This window comes from Euleptes europaea, chromosome 17 (genome assembly GCF_029931775.1).
Source record: "Euleptes europaea isolate rEulEur1 chromosome 17, rEulEur1.hap1, whole genome shotgun sequence".
In the NCBI taxonomy this organism is placed as follows: Eukaryota; Metazoa; Chordata; class Lepidosauria; order Squamata; family Sphaerodactylidae; genus Euleptes; species Euleptes europaea.
Window position 1 is genome coordinate 42,764,661 of NC_079328.1, and position 14,659 is coordinate 42,779,319.

Sequence of the window (14,659 nt, forward strand, 5' to 3'; positions counted from 1 at the left end):
AGGTCAAAAATTTGGCCTAATGGGCAGATTCCCCCCCCCCCAGTACTAGATCTGGGGGAGAATTTCTCTTCTTCTTTTCCCCCAATGTCTGTGCTTCATACTAGCCAGTTCATACTAGAGGACCAGATTGTTGAGGTCAGGCCGGCTGTATCATTTCTTCTGTTCTTGCACGTAAACTGTCCCCTTTCCTCATTATGGTATGCCATGCTTTAGACCTAGGGTTGCCGACCTACAGATGGGGCCTGGAATTCTCCCAGCAATAAGCCCCCGCACAGACTTTTGAGAATTCGGACGGGGGGAAATGTGCAGCTAGAGAGTGGCAACTCCAAGGCGATACCTCCCAGGCATAAACGGCCTGTGTTTAAATAATTGTTATGTTTCCTCTCAACACGTTCCTGATAGAATTTACAATTATAAATATAAAATAAAATGATATTTTTGAAAGCAGCTGTTTTTGTTAATTTAACATCTTTTAAATGAGAGCTTAGCCTTCTCCGCCAGTAGGATTTTGGCTTTAGGTAATCGCTTGCTCTGTCCGTGTTCCTCAGGAATTGCAGTGTGATGTGTCCCTTGAAGAAGACAATAGACAAGAATGGACTTTCACACTGTATGACTTCGACAACAACGGCCGAGTCACACGTGAGGTAAGCAGAGCGAAGCTTCCTGAACCACACCCTGCGTTTGCTAACTGGAAGCTTGGTTTATATGTCCTCTGGTGTATTTAGGGTTGCCAGGTCCCTCTTCGCCACCGGCGGGAGGTTTTGGGGCGGAGCCTGAGGAGGGTGGGGTATGGGGAGGGGAGGGACTCCAACGCCATAGAGTCCAATGGCCAAGGTGGCCATTTTCTCCAGGGGAACTGATCCCTATCGGCTGGAGACCAGTTGTAATGGCAGGGGATCTCCAGATAGTACCTGGAGGTTGGCAACCCTAGGTGTATTGCGCTTGAAGTGATGTTACCGCACTGCGTGTGTGCGTGCACACAGATGGATCCCTTTCTTCCTGAAGTGATGTTATCACTCCTCATGCTGAAGAAGCTCCCGCCGGTAGCCAAGTAGGATCTGGCCACTCTACCTTGGGCCCATCACACTTTCTCAACCTAACTCAAGATGCAGACTTTTTGAGAGGATAAAATGAGGGAGAGAAAGCCATGTATGGCACCTGGACTTCTTGAAGGAAGGACCTCACCTACAGTATTGTATTCAGTTTTGGGCACTGCAATTTAAGAAAGATCTAGACAAGCTGGAAAATGTCCGGAGGAGGGCAACAAAAATGGTGAAGGGTCTGGAGACCAAGTCCTATAAGGAAAGGTTGAAGGAGCTGGGTATGTTTAGCCTGAAGAGGAGGAGATTGAGAGGGGATATGATAACCATCTTCAAGTACTTGAAGGGCGGTCATATAGGGGATAGTGCCGAGTTGTTTTGTGTTGCCCCAGAAGGTCGGACCAGAACCATCAGGTTGAAATTAAATCAAAAGAGTTTCTGCCTACACATTAGGAAGAATTTTCTAACAGTTAGAGCGGTTTCTCAGTGGAACAGGCTTCCTCGGGAGGTGGTGAGCTCTCCTTCCCTAGAGGTTTTTAAGCAGAGGATAGACGGCCATCTGTCAGCAATGCTGATTCTATTATCTTAGGCAGCTCATGAGAGGGAGGGCATCTTGGCCATCATCTGGGCATGGAGTAGGGGTCACTGGGTGTGTGGGGGGGGGACGTAGTTGTGAATGTCCTGCAGTGTGCAGGGGGTCAGACTAGATGACCCTGGTGGTCCCTTCCAACTCTATGATTTTACGAGATATAAAATATTCAAGATGGTAGAAAGTAGGGTAGGACTGTGTGCTGTCAGCAGGAAGGAAGTGGGGAGGCAAGGGAGGTCTGGTGTCAAGGGACATCAGGTTTCTAGGCCTTGAGCCTTAGATGTTTGCAAGGCAAATAGTTCAGATTTGGCTTCTCCCATCAATACACTGCAATATTGTGACATGACAGTCCCATAGGAATGAGGATCAAGACGTTGCGGTGGAGCAGAATTTTAGTGTCCATCCATCTCAAGCACACAGAGGGACGTCTCCCTAATGAACCTGAACGTAAAATCTGCACATTTTACTGTGAGGCCCCAAAGACATTCCTCTCGCAGACTGGCCCTCCCAGTAAGGTTGGCTGATATCCACAAGCAGAGGTCCCCCCCCCCCATGCTCCGTTACTGTATGCTTGATTAGTGGCTGCCAGATGTATGAATTGACTCCTCTGGAAAGCCTTGCATTTCGAGGTAGTATGGAAGTTCTGTCAGTGGAGAGGGAGGGTCCATGCTTGTGTACCCACCGGGGACTCATCACTTGGTGCCGAAGCCTTCAAGGGATAAGTCCGCTTTGGGAACCAACGAGAGCCAGCGTGGTGTAGTGGTTAAAAGCGGTGGTTTGGAGCAGTGGATTCTGATCTGGAGAACTGGGTCTGATTCCCCACTCCTCCAAATGAGCGGTGGATGCTAATCTGGTGCACCGAGTTGGTCTCCCCACTGTTACCCATGAACCCTGCTGGGTGACCTTGGGCTAGTCACACTCTATCAGCCCCACCTACCTCACAGGGTGTCTGTTGTGGGGAGGGGAAGGGAAGGTGATTGTAAGCTGGTTTGAGTCTCCTTTAATTGGGAGAGAAAGTCGGCATATAAAAACCAACTCTTCTTCTTCTTCTTCTTTCTGGTTTTGGAATCCTTTTGCTTATATATATGTGTGTGTGTGTGTGTGTGTGTGTGTGTGTGTATATATATATAGTCTGTTGCTGTTTAATGTCAGGGATTAGCTGTTTGAAACCTAAAAGAGTCTTAAAAGTGCTTGTTTTTGTTGGAATGAAACACTAAAATAAATGATTATCTAAACATAGTGTCAAAACAAAACCTTTGCAAATCGGTGCCCCTTTCTAGCTGAGCGAACGAAATAGAGAGTGTGCTCGCCTTAAATTCTTTCCAGTGGTATTAGTCACGTCAGTCAATCATATTTATGGGCATGGAGCCCTGGGCCGGGCTGTCAAATTATCCGCTGCCCACCATCGGATTGGATTTCAAAGCAACCGAATGTAGCCGGCGGCTCTCGAACACAAGCACGCAGGCATGGCCTCAAAGAACCTCGCTGGACAATCTTGGCGCTTGCGTTTTTGTATACCAAAATAAAAGGCTGGGTCTAGCCCTCATGTTTTTCAGAGCAGGTATCATTAGTTAAGCAAATGAGCACAGCTCCAGGATCTTCTCCAGGATCAGAGGAGCATGCCTATTATATTCGGTACTGTGGAACAGAGGCAGGACAATGCTGCTGCAGTTGTCTTGTTTGTGGGCTTCCTAGAGGCACCTGGTTGGCCACTGGGTGAACAAACTGCTGGACATGATGGGCCTTGGTTTGATCCAGCATGGCCTTTCTTATGTTCTTATGTGGTGGTTAAGAGTGGTGGTTTGGAGTGGTAGACTCTGTTCTGGAGAGCCAGGTTTGATTCCCCACTCCTCCACATGAGCGGCAGACTCTAATCTGGTGAACCGGGTTGGTTTCCCCACTCCTCCACATGAAGCCAGCTGGGTGTCCTTGGGCTAGTCACAGCTCTCTTCGAGCTGTCTCAGCCTCACCTACCTCACAGGGTGTCTGATGTGGGGAGGGGAAGGGAAGGCGATTGTAAGCCTGTTTGATTCTTCTGTAAGTGATAGAGAAAAGTTGGCATATAAAAACCAACTCTTCTTCTTCCCCAGAAGCGACAACCATTTTTGAAAGTGCTTCTAACTCTTGTGTCCTTCTTGTTCCTTAGTGGTGGCCCCACATGCTCACAGAGATAGACCTTTGGCTTTAATTTCTAGCTCCTTTTTCTTCTTTAACGATCCTCCAGGTAAAGAGACTTCACTTGAGCAAGCGAGGGGTTGCCATCAAACTTGGGACTGGATGGGAGGTGGGTCAGGCACAGGAAAAGAGTTTTAAGAGCTCCAGTGGTATTCTCAACCAACCGTTCCCTGTTTTAGCCTTTGCGGGAAGAAGGTCTCCCTGAAGCTCTTACAGGTAGAAAACATGTCCAATACACGAAATTCCTCCAACAGAGGATTGTGTGTGAATCAATCTTGAAGGAGTGGAGCTTGTTTTTTTACCTCCCTGTATGAGTAACACTGAAGAAATTGAACATTGAAGAAAGCTGATAGGAATAAAGTAGATTCCTTTTAAATGTGTTGGAGGAGAGTGTTATGGATACCCATGGACTGCCAAAAATACAAAAAAAAAACAAAAAACAAACCAGTGGTTTCTAGATCAAATCAAGCTTGAACTGACCCTAGAAGCTAAAATGACTAAACTGAGGCAATCATATTTTGGTCACATTATGAGAAGACAAGATTCATTGGAAAAGACAGTCATGCTAGGAAAAGTTGAGGGCAGCAGGAAAAGAGGAAGACCCAACAAGAGATGGACTGACTCAATAAAGGAAGCCACAGCTCTCAGTTTGCAAGATCTGAGCAAGGCTGTCAAAGATAGGACATTTTGGAGGACTTTCATTCATAGGGTCGCCATGAGTCGGAAGCCACTTGACAGCACTTAACACACACACACATGAATAGCATTCAGCCAGTCTTCACGCATAGCGCTTTAAATCAGCCATGCAAATAAAGCCACGGCAGTTATTAATCCCCCCTCCCAAAATTTTGTTAGCCTTTTCCCAAAAATGTTTTTATTAGCCTACATACCCCTACATTAGTTATTTTGGTGGCCTAAATAAGAAAAAAAAACCTTTTGTAAAGCTTAGCCATCTAGTCACATTTGGAGAGTGGTCGCTCGCCACAGGTGACCAAGTAAATAACTATTGTATTTACAGATCTGCTTTGGAGTTGTTACTGATTTGGCGAATCCTGTTAGGTAGAGAACAATCCGAAGAGTTGCGTGCCTCTCCACCCCCCCATCCCTGTCCCCTCCGAGCTTTTCCAAAAGGACGCTTCGAACATCCAAAGAAATAACTTGAAGGAAATGCAAAATGGAGTACAAATTCTCTTTATGTTTGCCTGAACTGAAGTGACCCAAAATTTAAAAGAGGGGCGCGTGCATGATTGTTTTTTTTACCAGTGTGTAATGACAAATCCCCATGAAAGCGTTGAAATTCCACCTCAGAAGGAAGCGCTTTGGTTCCTGGCAATATTCTTTTAAGAATCTTCTGAATGTAATGCGGCTTTGATTCTGTTCTTGAGATGCCTCTCTCTCTCTCTCTCTTTTGCCTTTTTGCAATTTCAGTTCAGATCTATGCACGCTTCTTTTTTTTAATTGATAGCCGCACGTACTCGGGGAGCATAATTAGCGTGATGGCAAAATTATAAAATTAGCATCCCGTCGCTGCGCTTAAAACGCAGCCATTAATGTTTGGATTGAAGCGGGGCCATTGATGGCCCCTTTTGGCATGCGGGGAGATAACTGTCCGTGCCGCAATGTGGATATTACGAAACTTGGCTAATATTATTTCTCCTCGTTCTCGGTGCCATTAAAAGATGAACTCATTATAAAAGCAGGGGGGCCTCTAGAGAACTTGACAACTGCCCTGTAATTAACTTCATATGGACGGTAAGAATCAGACTTCAAGCTTAGAACAGAGCAAATGTGTTTTCATCCAGGCAGCTTTGTGTTTCCCTTGCTGTACGCTTCGGTTTCTTTCCTCTCACTCCCCCCGGGCTTTGTCCCTGTTCAGTCTGAAGCCGGATTCCAGCATTCGGCCAGTAGTAGGATTGTGGCTGGAAATCCTTTCCCTGTGTTTGCAGAAGTGTTTGACTCCCCTTCCAACGCAAGGTCTCACAAGTCACTGGGTGAGAAACATGCCAGTCCCACTAGACCAGTGTGGTGTAGTGGTTAAGAGTGGTGGACTGTAATCTGGAGTATCGGGTTGATTCCCCCCTCCTTCACATGAGCGGCAGACGCTAATCTGGTGAACTGGGCTGGTTTCCCTACTCCTCCGCATGAAACCAGCTGGGTGACCTTGGTCACAGCTCTCTCAGCCTCACCTACCTCACAGGTTGTCTGTTGTGGGGAGGGGAAGGGAAGGTGGTTGTAAGCTGGTTTGATTCTCCCTGAAGTGGTAGAGAAAGTCGGCATACAAAAACCAACTCTTCTTCTAGGCTGGAAGGTGTTGCGCCATTGGTATGCGTATTTCCCAACTTGACTGCTGGAATGTTTGAATTCCCTTGTTGCAAGTTGCTTGGTTGTTGGGGAAAGTACCCCACCTCTGCCATCCCAGGCAGCCAACTACAGGCTTAGTCAAAGCTTAGCTGTCTGTTTCTACATATATTACTAGGGTTGACAGCGTCCAGGTTCTAACTGGAGATCTCCTGCTATTACAACTGATCTCCAGCCGATAGAGATCAGTTCTCCTGGAGAAAATGGCCGCTTTGGCCATTGGACTCTATGGCATTGAAGTCCCTCCCCTCTCCAAACCTCGTCCTCATCAGGCTCTGCCCTCAAAACCTCCTACTGGTGGCGAAGAGGGACCTGGCAACCCTATGTATTAGAGCTAGCATGGTGTAGTGGTTAAGAGCAGCGGACATTGCTCTAGAGCAGGGCTTCTTAAACCTTTTCCACTCGCGACCCCTTTTCGCCCGAGAAATTTTTATGCGAACCCGGGTTTATAGGTATATAAAATAGGTATACAAATAAAACATTTTCTGATAATAAATCAAATTTTTCGCGACCCCCACATTCAGTTACACGACCCCATATGGGGTTGTGACCCAAAATTTAAGCTTTGCTCTAGATAGATAGGAAGAACTTGCCGTTATCGGAAACAGTGGCAAACAAACTTAAAAATGAAACGTTTTGTAATTCTTTCCAGAAAGAAGGAAATAAGATCAACGCTGATGTTTTCCTTTTGTTTATTTTCATTTCTTTTATGCTTCTCGCTGATACCCCCTGCCCCTGCACAGCATTAAAAACAAAATAGAGTTGTGGCACTTTAAAGACTAACAGAATTGGAAAGGGGGGCATCAGTTTTGTGAAACGCAGACAAACACACAAAATAGGATATTGCAAATAATGCAGTGTTGTGTGTTGTAGACTTTGAAAACCTCAGACATTCCACAATTCTCTTGGCCTCGGCGCCTGCCCCTTTTGTTATATGGGAGTAATAACTCTTTCCTTCCGTGCGGGATTGTTGAAAAGATTACCGACAGAAAGTATGTTAATAATACTTGGAATATTTCTTCCCGGTATTTCCGAAGCCATTTCGCAGAATGGATTTGGCTTTGCTATTTCATCATTTTCTTTTCCAGACTGGTGCTTTCTTCCTTTACGAGAGACACATGTGTTCTGATCAGAGATAGGGGGGAAAATCCAAATAACGTCTCCTGTGGGGAGTTGCATCCAGGCGAAACGTTACAGAGGCAGAATGGGACGTTCCTTCCTTCACCCTCCTATGGGAGTCTCCACAAAAAGCTTTTCCTGGGGGATCAGGGACTTTCAGGAACGAAATGAGTCTGCCATGGGTTGGGGGAAGGGTTGTGGCTCAGTGGTAGAGCATCTGCTTGGCATGCAGAAGGCCCCAGGCTCAATCCCCAGCATCTCCAGTTAAAGGGACTCGGCAAGTAGGTGATGCGAAAGACCTCTGCCTGAGACCTTGTGCAATGCCTATAATCTTCATTATTATTGGAAATGCATGCTTTTATACTCAGTCCGCATACTCACACATAAAGATGCTAAGCCCGGGGTATAAGGGTTAGCCTCTAGCACAATACCATATTCTGCACACATATATAATGACAATACCCCATGTATAAGGGGTCAAGTATTATTCTTTGGTTCCTATCCACTCCTGTGTGATCACTGAGTTAGCATAAACTGGCATACACTACGAATCAGGTGCCAGGGAGATCCTCCTTGCAGGCCTGGTACAGCTAGCCGCCCTAATGAGGCCCAAGGCAGTGATTTAGGAGTGTCAGATAAAAATGTTAAGTTTCGTTTCTCCATTAGAGATCATATGGCCACCTAAATCCACGCCTCAAAACCACACTGATAGGATCTGCTAATCCAAATGCATCCATTATTGGGTCTTTGTGTCTCTACGCACTATATGACGCCTTTGTAACACCCCTGACCAGAAGTTATAAACCTTGTTGCAACTTGCAATCCTTTGTTCTGGTGTTCGGGGCAGTTCTCACCTGGTATGTATATTTGGCCTAATAAACTGCTTTGAACTCTCAACCTCCTACGGTGTTATTGTCATTGGGAATTAATCCAATAATACAGACATATCACTTGGAGAGCCAAATCAAGTTGCTCCACCAGCCACAAGCGAGGAAATTAAATATTTTGGGGCATGCTAGAGAAGGCCCCAGCCTGCAGTTTGTAGAGTCAAAATGGAAGATAGGAAGTGTGGTAAAGGCTTGGAGTAAAAGTAGAGGGGAGGGAGATCACAGATCCCTGTTAGTCTTTTAAGACTAATTACAGACCCACACAGTTCGGATTCAGATTGGGACCACACAGGGACGATGAGAGGGGGTTTCCTCCCTTCCACTCCCCCTAATTGAAATCATCCCATCCCTCTCCATTGTTGTTATTAGCTCTTTAAAGGAAAAGGGATGTGTACGCGCCTTTCCCCCCCCCCCTTTAAACGGTTATAACTAGTGCCGTTTCGGTGGTGGTTTGTGTTGGGGAAACAGTGTGGGAGTGGGAGGGTTCAAACTCCTTCCCCCATCTCCCTGTACAGTTTTCTGTTTTGTGGAAAGGGTTCTTCTAACATGACGGGAAGCAAGAAGAAGAAGAAGAAGAGTTAGTCTCAGGCAGAGGTCTTTCGGATCACCTACTTGCCTGGTCCCTTTAGCTGGAGATGCCGGGGATTGAACCTGGGACCTTCTGCCTGCCAAGCGGATACTCTACCACTGAGCCACAGCCCCTCCCCAAATGGTTAATCGAACAGCTAGATTCGAGTCCAGCAGCACCCTAGAGACCACGGGATTCTCAGGGTGTGAGCTTTTGAGGCTCCAAGTTTCCTTCATCTGACAAAGGGAGGCTTGGTTCTCAAAAGTTCATAGCCCAAAAATCCGATTGGTTTCCCAGGTCTACAGGAAACTTTATTGCATTCGCAGATTCTGTGGAAGTTTTCTTGTGTATGAGAGTTATGGAAAGGGGGGTGCATGATGCAGCGACATGATCGGCTCAGAGGGCATCTGGGTATGTTTAGCCTGAAGAGGAGAAGACTGAGAGGTGATATGATAACCATCTTCAAGTGCTTGAAGGGCTGTCATATAGAGGAGGGTGCCGAGTTGTTTTCTGTTGCCCCAGAAGGTCGGACCAGAACCAACGGGTTGAAATTAAATCAAAAGGGTTTCCATCTTGACATTAGGAAGAATTTTCTAACAGTTAGAGCGGTTCCTCAGTGGAACAGGCTTCCTCGCAAGGTGGTGAGCTCTCCTTCCCTGGAGGTTTTCAAGCAGAGGCTAGATCAGCAATGCTGATTCTGTGACCTTAGGCAGTTCATGAGAGGCGGCAGTTCATGAGAGGGAGGGCATCTTGGGCATCTTCTGGGCATGGAGGAGGGCTCACTGGGTGTGTGCGTGGGGAGGTAGTTGTGAATTTCCTGCATTGTGGAGGGGGTTGGACTAGATGACCCTGGTGGTCCCGTCCAAGTCTATGATTCTGTGATTCTGATTCTATGATCTGTCTAGTCCATTTGAGGCTGTCTGGCAATGCGAAATGCCTACAGCTGGATAGCAGCAAAGTCATTTGTGTCCGTCCGAATTATTTCAGTGCAATCGTTTGTGAAGAGAAGAACTTTCTGACCCGATGATCTAGGAAACAGATCGGTCTTTCCGAGAGGGATGAGTTGCCCCTCGGTTGCCACGGTTTCTGTACAAGCCTCTTCGCGAGAGCGGTTGCCCCTTCCCTCTGGAGCCTGGTTTCAAAAGCCGCTGCCTTCGTTGATGGAGTTTTTGATAAGCCGGGGGGGGAGGTCTTTGAGAGAGGCGTGAGAACAGAAGAACCGTGAAGAACTCTCAGGTGGTCACCTCTCTCTTATCGAGACGGCCGGGCCTTGATGTAGACTTTCCCGCCGGCTTTCTTGATATTTTTGTCAAGAGGGTGGGTATGTAAGCTGTCAATGGAATTTGGATGATAGGGAAAGAAAGGTAGGGGAAACCCACCTGGCGTGTTTGGAACACAGGTGGAAGAAAAGGGCCGGTAGGATAAATGGACACTGACAAATGTATTTTCTCTCGGAGTCGACGCACATCTGGAGTCATCCTGTTCACTTCAATTATAACTCGCAGTGGAACTGGAACCTTTTTGGATTTTAATTAACCTGCCGTGCTAAGCTAGAAGGCGCGAGGTCTTATCTCCTTGAAAGCCTGTTGCTCTGACTTTTCCTTTCAGCGTGTCGCATACAAAAAGGGTTCCTGTCAAACCGCTGTGGGCTAGATGCTGGGGGTTGCTGGGCTTTGTGTTTTCTTGGTTTTTGCTATGAAACATGTCAGGTTCTCTTTGGAACAGATATGGGAGAGGTCATCGGGGACCGCCTCTTGGCCCTTCTGTTATTCCTTTCTGATCCCCTGACTGCCTGTAAATGGAAACAGTGTTTGGGAAGGATTTATCTGTGGCAGCCAGTCTAGCGTAGTGATGGAGGGACTGAGCTGAGGTTTGGGATGTCTCTGAACTCACTGGTTAGTACAGAGTTAAATTGTGGAACTCCCTGCCCCAGAATGTGGTGATGGCTGCCAACTTGGAAGGCTTGAAGAGGGGGGTGGACATGTTCATGGAGGAGAGGGCTATTCATGGCTACTAGTCATGATGCATACCTATTCTCGCCATGATCAGAGGAGCATGTCCTTCTTCTTCTTCTTCCTTCTTCTTCTTCTTCTTCTTCTTCTTCTTCTTCTTCTTCTTCTTCTTCTTCTTCTCCTCCTCCTCCTCCTCCTCCTCCTCCTCCTCCTCCTCCTCCTCCTCCTCCTCCTCTTCTTCTTCTTCTTCTTCTTCTTCTTCTTCTTCTTCTTCTTCTTCTTCTTCTTCTTCTTCTGCAGCAGCAGCAGCAGCAGCAGCAGCAGCAGCAGCAGCAACTGAATTTCTGTTGGATGCACTCACAAGATCATCCCCACAAAAGTTATGCGAATATCCTTTTTTTTTTTTTTTGACATACCATTTCCCATTTCATGGGATTATTTCAGTGCCAGCATGTAAATGTCTCTCTTTACGCCGGAATTAGGTCTTAATTGGCAGGCGCTTCAGCCTTTTAACAAAACAGGGCTTAGGTATTTCGTGTGTTCCTAGTTATCAAGAATTAATCCAGGAAGTACAGAATGGACACAGGTAACCACTAAATTAGTGGAAGCTTTACAGCTAAGTATGGCTGGCACCTATGAGAACGGAGGCGGATAATTTATTCATGTAAGAATTGCTCTCTACTGATGTTATCGCTGGCTTCCAGAAACAATTTAGGTGTAAAGTTAACTTCTGGTACTTGAAAGGAAAACATCAATAGGAGCATTTGTAAGGAAGATCACAAGCAGATACTAGGCAAAACACTAGCTGGGGCCAAAGTTCCTTCAAACCCTGCCACTGGTCGAGCAAATGTGGTGTCACAGAATGTTCAAGTAAAGTGATTTACTTCATCAGGATGGAAGCAATAGCGATATGACGCTGACAATGTGATGAATCAATAAGAATATTACATTGGACAATCCGATATATGCAAACATTTATATATAGAGACCAGCTGTAAGGTGCTGCAAGTGATTTGCTTCATCAGGATGGAAGCAATAGCGATACGACGCTGACTATATGATGAATCTATAAGAATATTATGTTGGAGAATAGAAAAAGCTTAGTTCATTCTGAGCAATGCGAAACGGTCTTTAAAAGAGGCAGCCAGGCCGTCTTCTCTTCTCTTCTCTTCTCTTCTCTTCTCTTCTCTTCTCTTCTCTTCTCTTCTCTTCTCTTCTCTTCCCTTCCCTTCCCTTCCCTTCCCTTCCCTTCCCTTCCCTTCCCTTCCCTTCCCTTAAGTTATCTCCTTTGGAAAGATTTTGTCTGCTATATATATTATCTGCAAAGGAAAATTAAAAAAAATATACAAGCTTCAAGCCATATGGACTACTATTTTTCCACTTACCTTTGTTCTGGGATGTATTCATTGTTCACATCTCCTGCAAGCGATTAAAGAAAATACTATGTGTCGGTCTTAATATTTCTATAGTATGTGATGTATATTTGTTTATTGCTCTGTCTGTGAATATGTGTCATTGACATATACTTTTTGGTTGTGATACTTTTTGATATACACATACATTGCACCTTTTCAGCTTATGCTGTTTATTTGTAGTTTATGGAATGTTCACAAACATTCTGATTTGGTGGCTGCCAACTGTAGAAGGTTAATAAATAGTGCAGTAAGAAGACTCTTTGGCTAAGCAAAATAAGCCTGTTCTCTACCTACCGTTCTTATGCTTTTGTCTTCCTCTCTTTGTTTCGATGTTGATTCTAGGACATCACCAGCTTGCTTCATACCATCTATGAGGTAGTCGACGCTTCAGTAAACCACTCTCCTAGCTCCAGTAAAACCTTGCGTGTGAAGCTTACCGTAGCGCCGGATGGGAGTCAGAAGAAAAAAAGTATCCTACTGAACCACACCGGTAAGAGTTTGGTTCTGAAAGTTACTCACTTCCAGTATTTAAATCCAGAGTAATCAGCTCATTACTCACTCAGAAGTATAAGCTGCCAGTGAAGATGCCAACCCAGTGTGCGGCTGCTGTGAAAAAGGAAAATTCCATGCTGGCCATAATTAGACGAGGAATAGAGAATAAAACTGCCGCTATCATACTGCCCTTGTACAAATCTATGGTGAGGCCACACTTGGAATACTGTGTAGAGCTCTGGTCACCACACCTAAAACAGGATATTGCAAAGCTTGAGGAGGTGCAGAAAAAAACAACCAAAATGATCAGGGGGCTAGAGCAACTGCCCTATGAGGAGCGGTTAAAACGCTTAGGGCTGTTTAGCTTGGAAAAAAGGCAGATAAGGGGAGACATGATGGAGGACTATAAAATTATGCATGGTATGGAGAGAGTGGACAGGGAGAAGCCATGTATATTTCCTTCCTGTCAACTAATGAGATAAGTGTCTTGAAATTAATCACATATCAATCAGTCATTAGTGGTTAAGAGCGATGGTTTGGAGCGGTGGAGTCTGAGCTGGAGAATCGGGTTTGATTCCCCACTCCTCCACATGAGCGGCGGAGGCTAATCCGGTGAACTGGTTTCCCCACTCCTACACATGAAGCCAGCTTGGTGACCTTGGGCTAGTCACAGCTCTCTCAGTTCTATTAAGATCACTCTCAGCCCCACCTACCTCACAGGATGTCTGTTGTGGGGATGGGAAGGGAAGGTGATTGTAAGCCGGTTTGATTCTTCCTTAAGTGGTAGAGAAAGTTGGCATATAAAAACCAACTCTTCTTCTTCCTCTTCTTCTTCCATTTCTTCTTCTTCTCCTTCTTGGATTCCCCCCTCCCCTCTTCCCCTTCCAGGCACTTCTGTAAGATCTCTCTCCTAGCATAGTGCCACCTAAATGTAATTGTGAAGAGATTTATTGATCTGCTTGGCTTCGCATCTCAGACAGTCAACAACAGTTAACTGTTGTCTGTAAGTGTAAAAAAAAATTAAAAAAATACCAGGAGCAAAAATTAAGGGTGTTGGTTTTTTTACCCCATGTGCGTGCGACTAGATCTTCAAAGTTCAAGGCACCGAACGGACAGCAAAGCCAACGAAGAATTGAGGAGTTGTGAGAAGAAGCAACGAGGGTCCCTCAGGTAAAGAGCATCATTGCCCCGACAGGCTTGTTTGTTATTTATTTATTTCATTACATTTCTACCCTGCCTTTCCCAGCCAAAGGCCGGGCTCAGGAATGGTGTATTTTCGCATAGAGAATTCTTGGCTACCACACCATTAAAACCCCTTGCAAAGATTCTTTTCTCTCTTTTTGTGCCTGGCTCCGGATGGCTGGTATTCAGGAAACAGTTCTGCTATAAATATACCTGTAACAGGAAAGACAGCTGCCTTTGCAGAGCTTGCCGTCCCCCTGGATTTATGAAGACTAATTCCACCCCACTCCCCCCATCATGGGGGTGTGTTAGACCTCTCAAGCCTTGAACCCTCACTTTCTGGCCTAGCCCAGCACATGTGCGCACTTTGCCCCAGCACAAAACCATGTAACCGCATAGGTTGTACCATCAAATGTGCTGACAGCATAAGATAGCAGGATTAAGTGCAGTTTGTGTTCGATGTGGACTATTCCATCTAGTGCAGTTATTAAAAGATTCTTTTTTAAAAAGCAGGATCTATTAGGTCAGTGATCCCCAACATGGTGCCCGTGGGTGCTGATGCCATTGCTGCTGTGCTTCCTGGTGTCCGCTTGTTTCTTCCCTGCATGGTGTAGTGGTTAAGAGCGGTGGTAGTCACACTCTCTCAGCCCCACCTACCTCACAAGGTGCCTGTTGTGGGGAGGGGAAGGGAAGGTGATTGTAAGCTGGTTTGATTCTTCCTTAAGTGGTAGAAAAAGTCGGCATATAAAAACCAACTTCTTCTTCGATAATATGATCATATACGCAATCCCAAAGCACAACACACAACACAAGCCTTTATTGGCATATAAAAAGGAAGAACATACATTTGGATAAAACCGAGTACAAATAAATAAAATTGGA

The 14,659-nt window shown here is 45.7% G+C and overlaps 1 protein-coding gene across 1 annotated transcript in view; it reads left to right on the plus strand.

Annotated features, from left to right (window-relative positions):
- The window catches only part of NKD1 (NKD inhibitor of WNT signaling pathway 1), a 136,142-nt gene that overhangs the window by 119,397 nt on the left and 2,086 nt on the right, over nucleotides 1-14,659 (plus strand). The window contains exons 6-8 of the mRNA XM_056862961.1: nucleotides 549-644; nucleotides 12,446-12,593; nucleotides 13,681-13,765. Of these exons, the coding sequence (XP_056718939.1) occupies nucleotides 549-644; nucleotides 12,446-12,593; nucleotides 13,681-13,765 (329 nt within the window). The remainder of the gene's footprint in view (nucleotides 1-548; nucleotides 645-12,445; nucleotides 12,594-13,680; nucleotides 13,766-14,659) is intronic.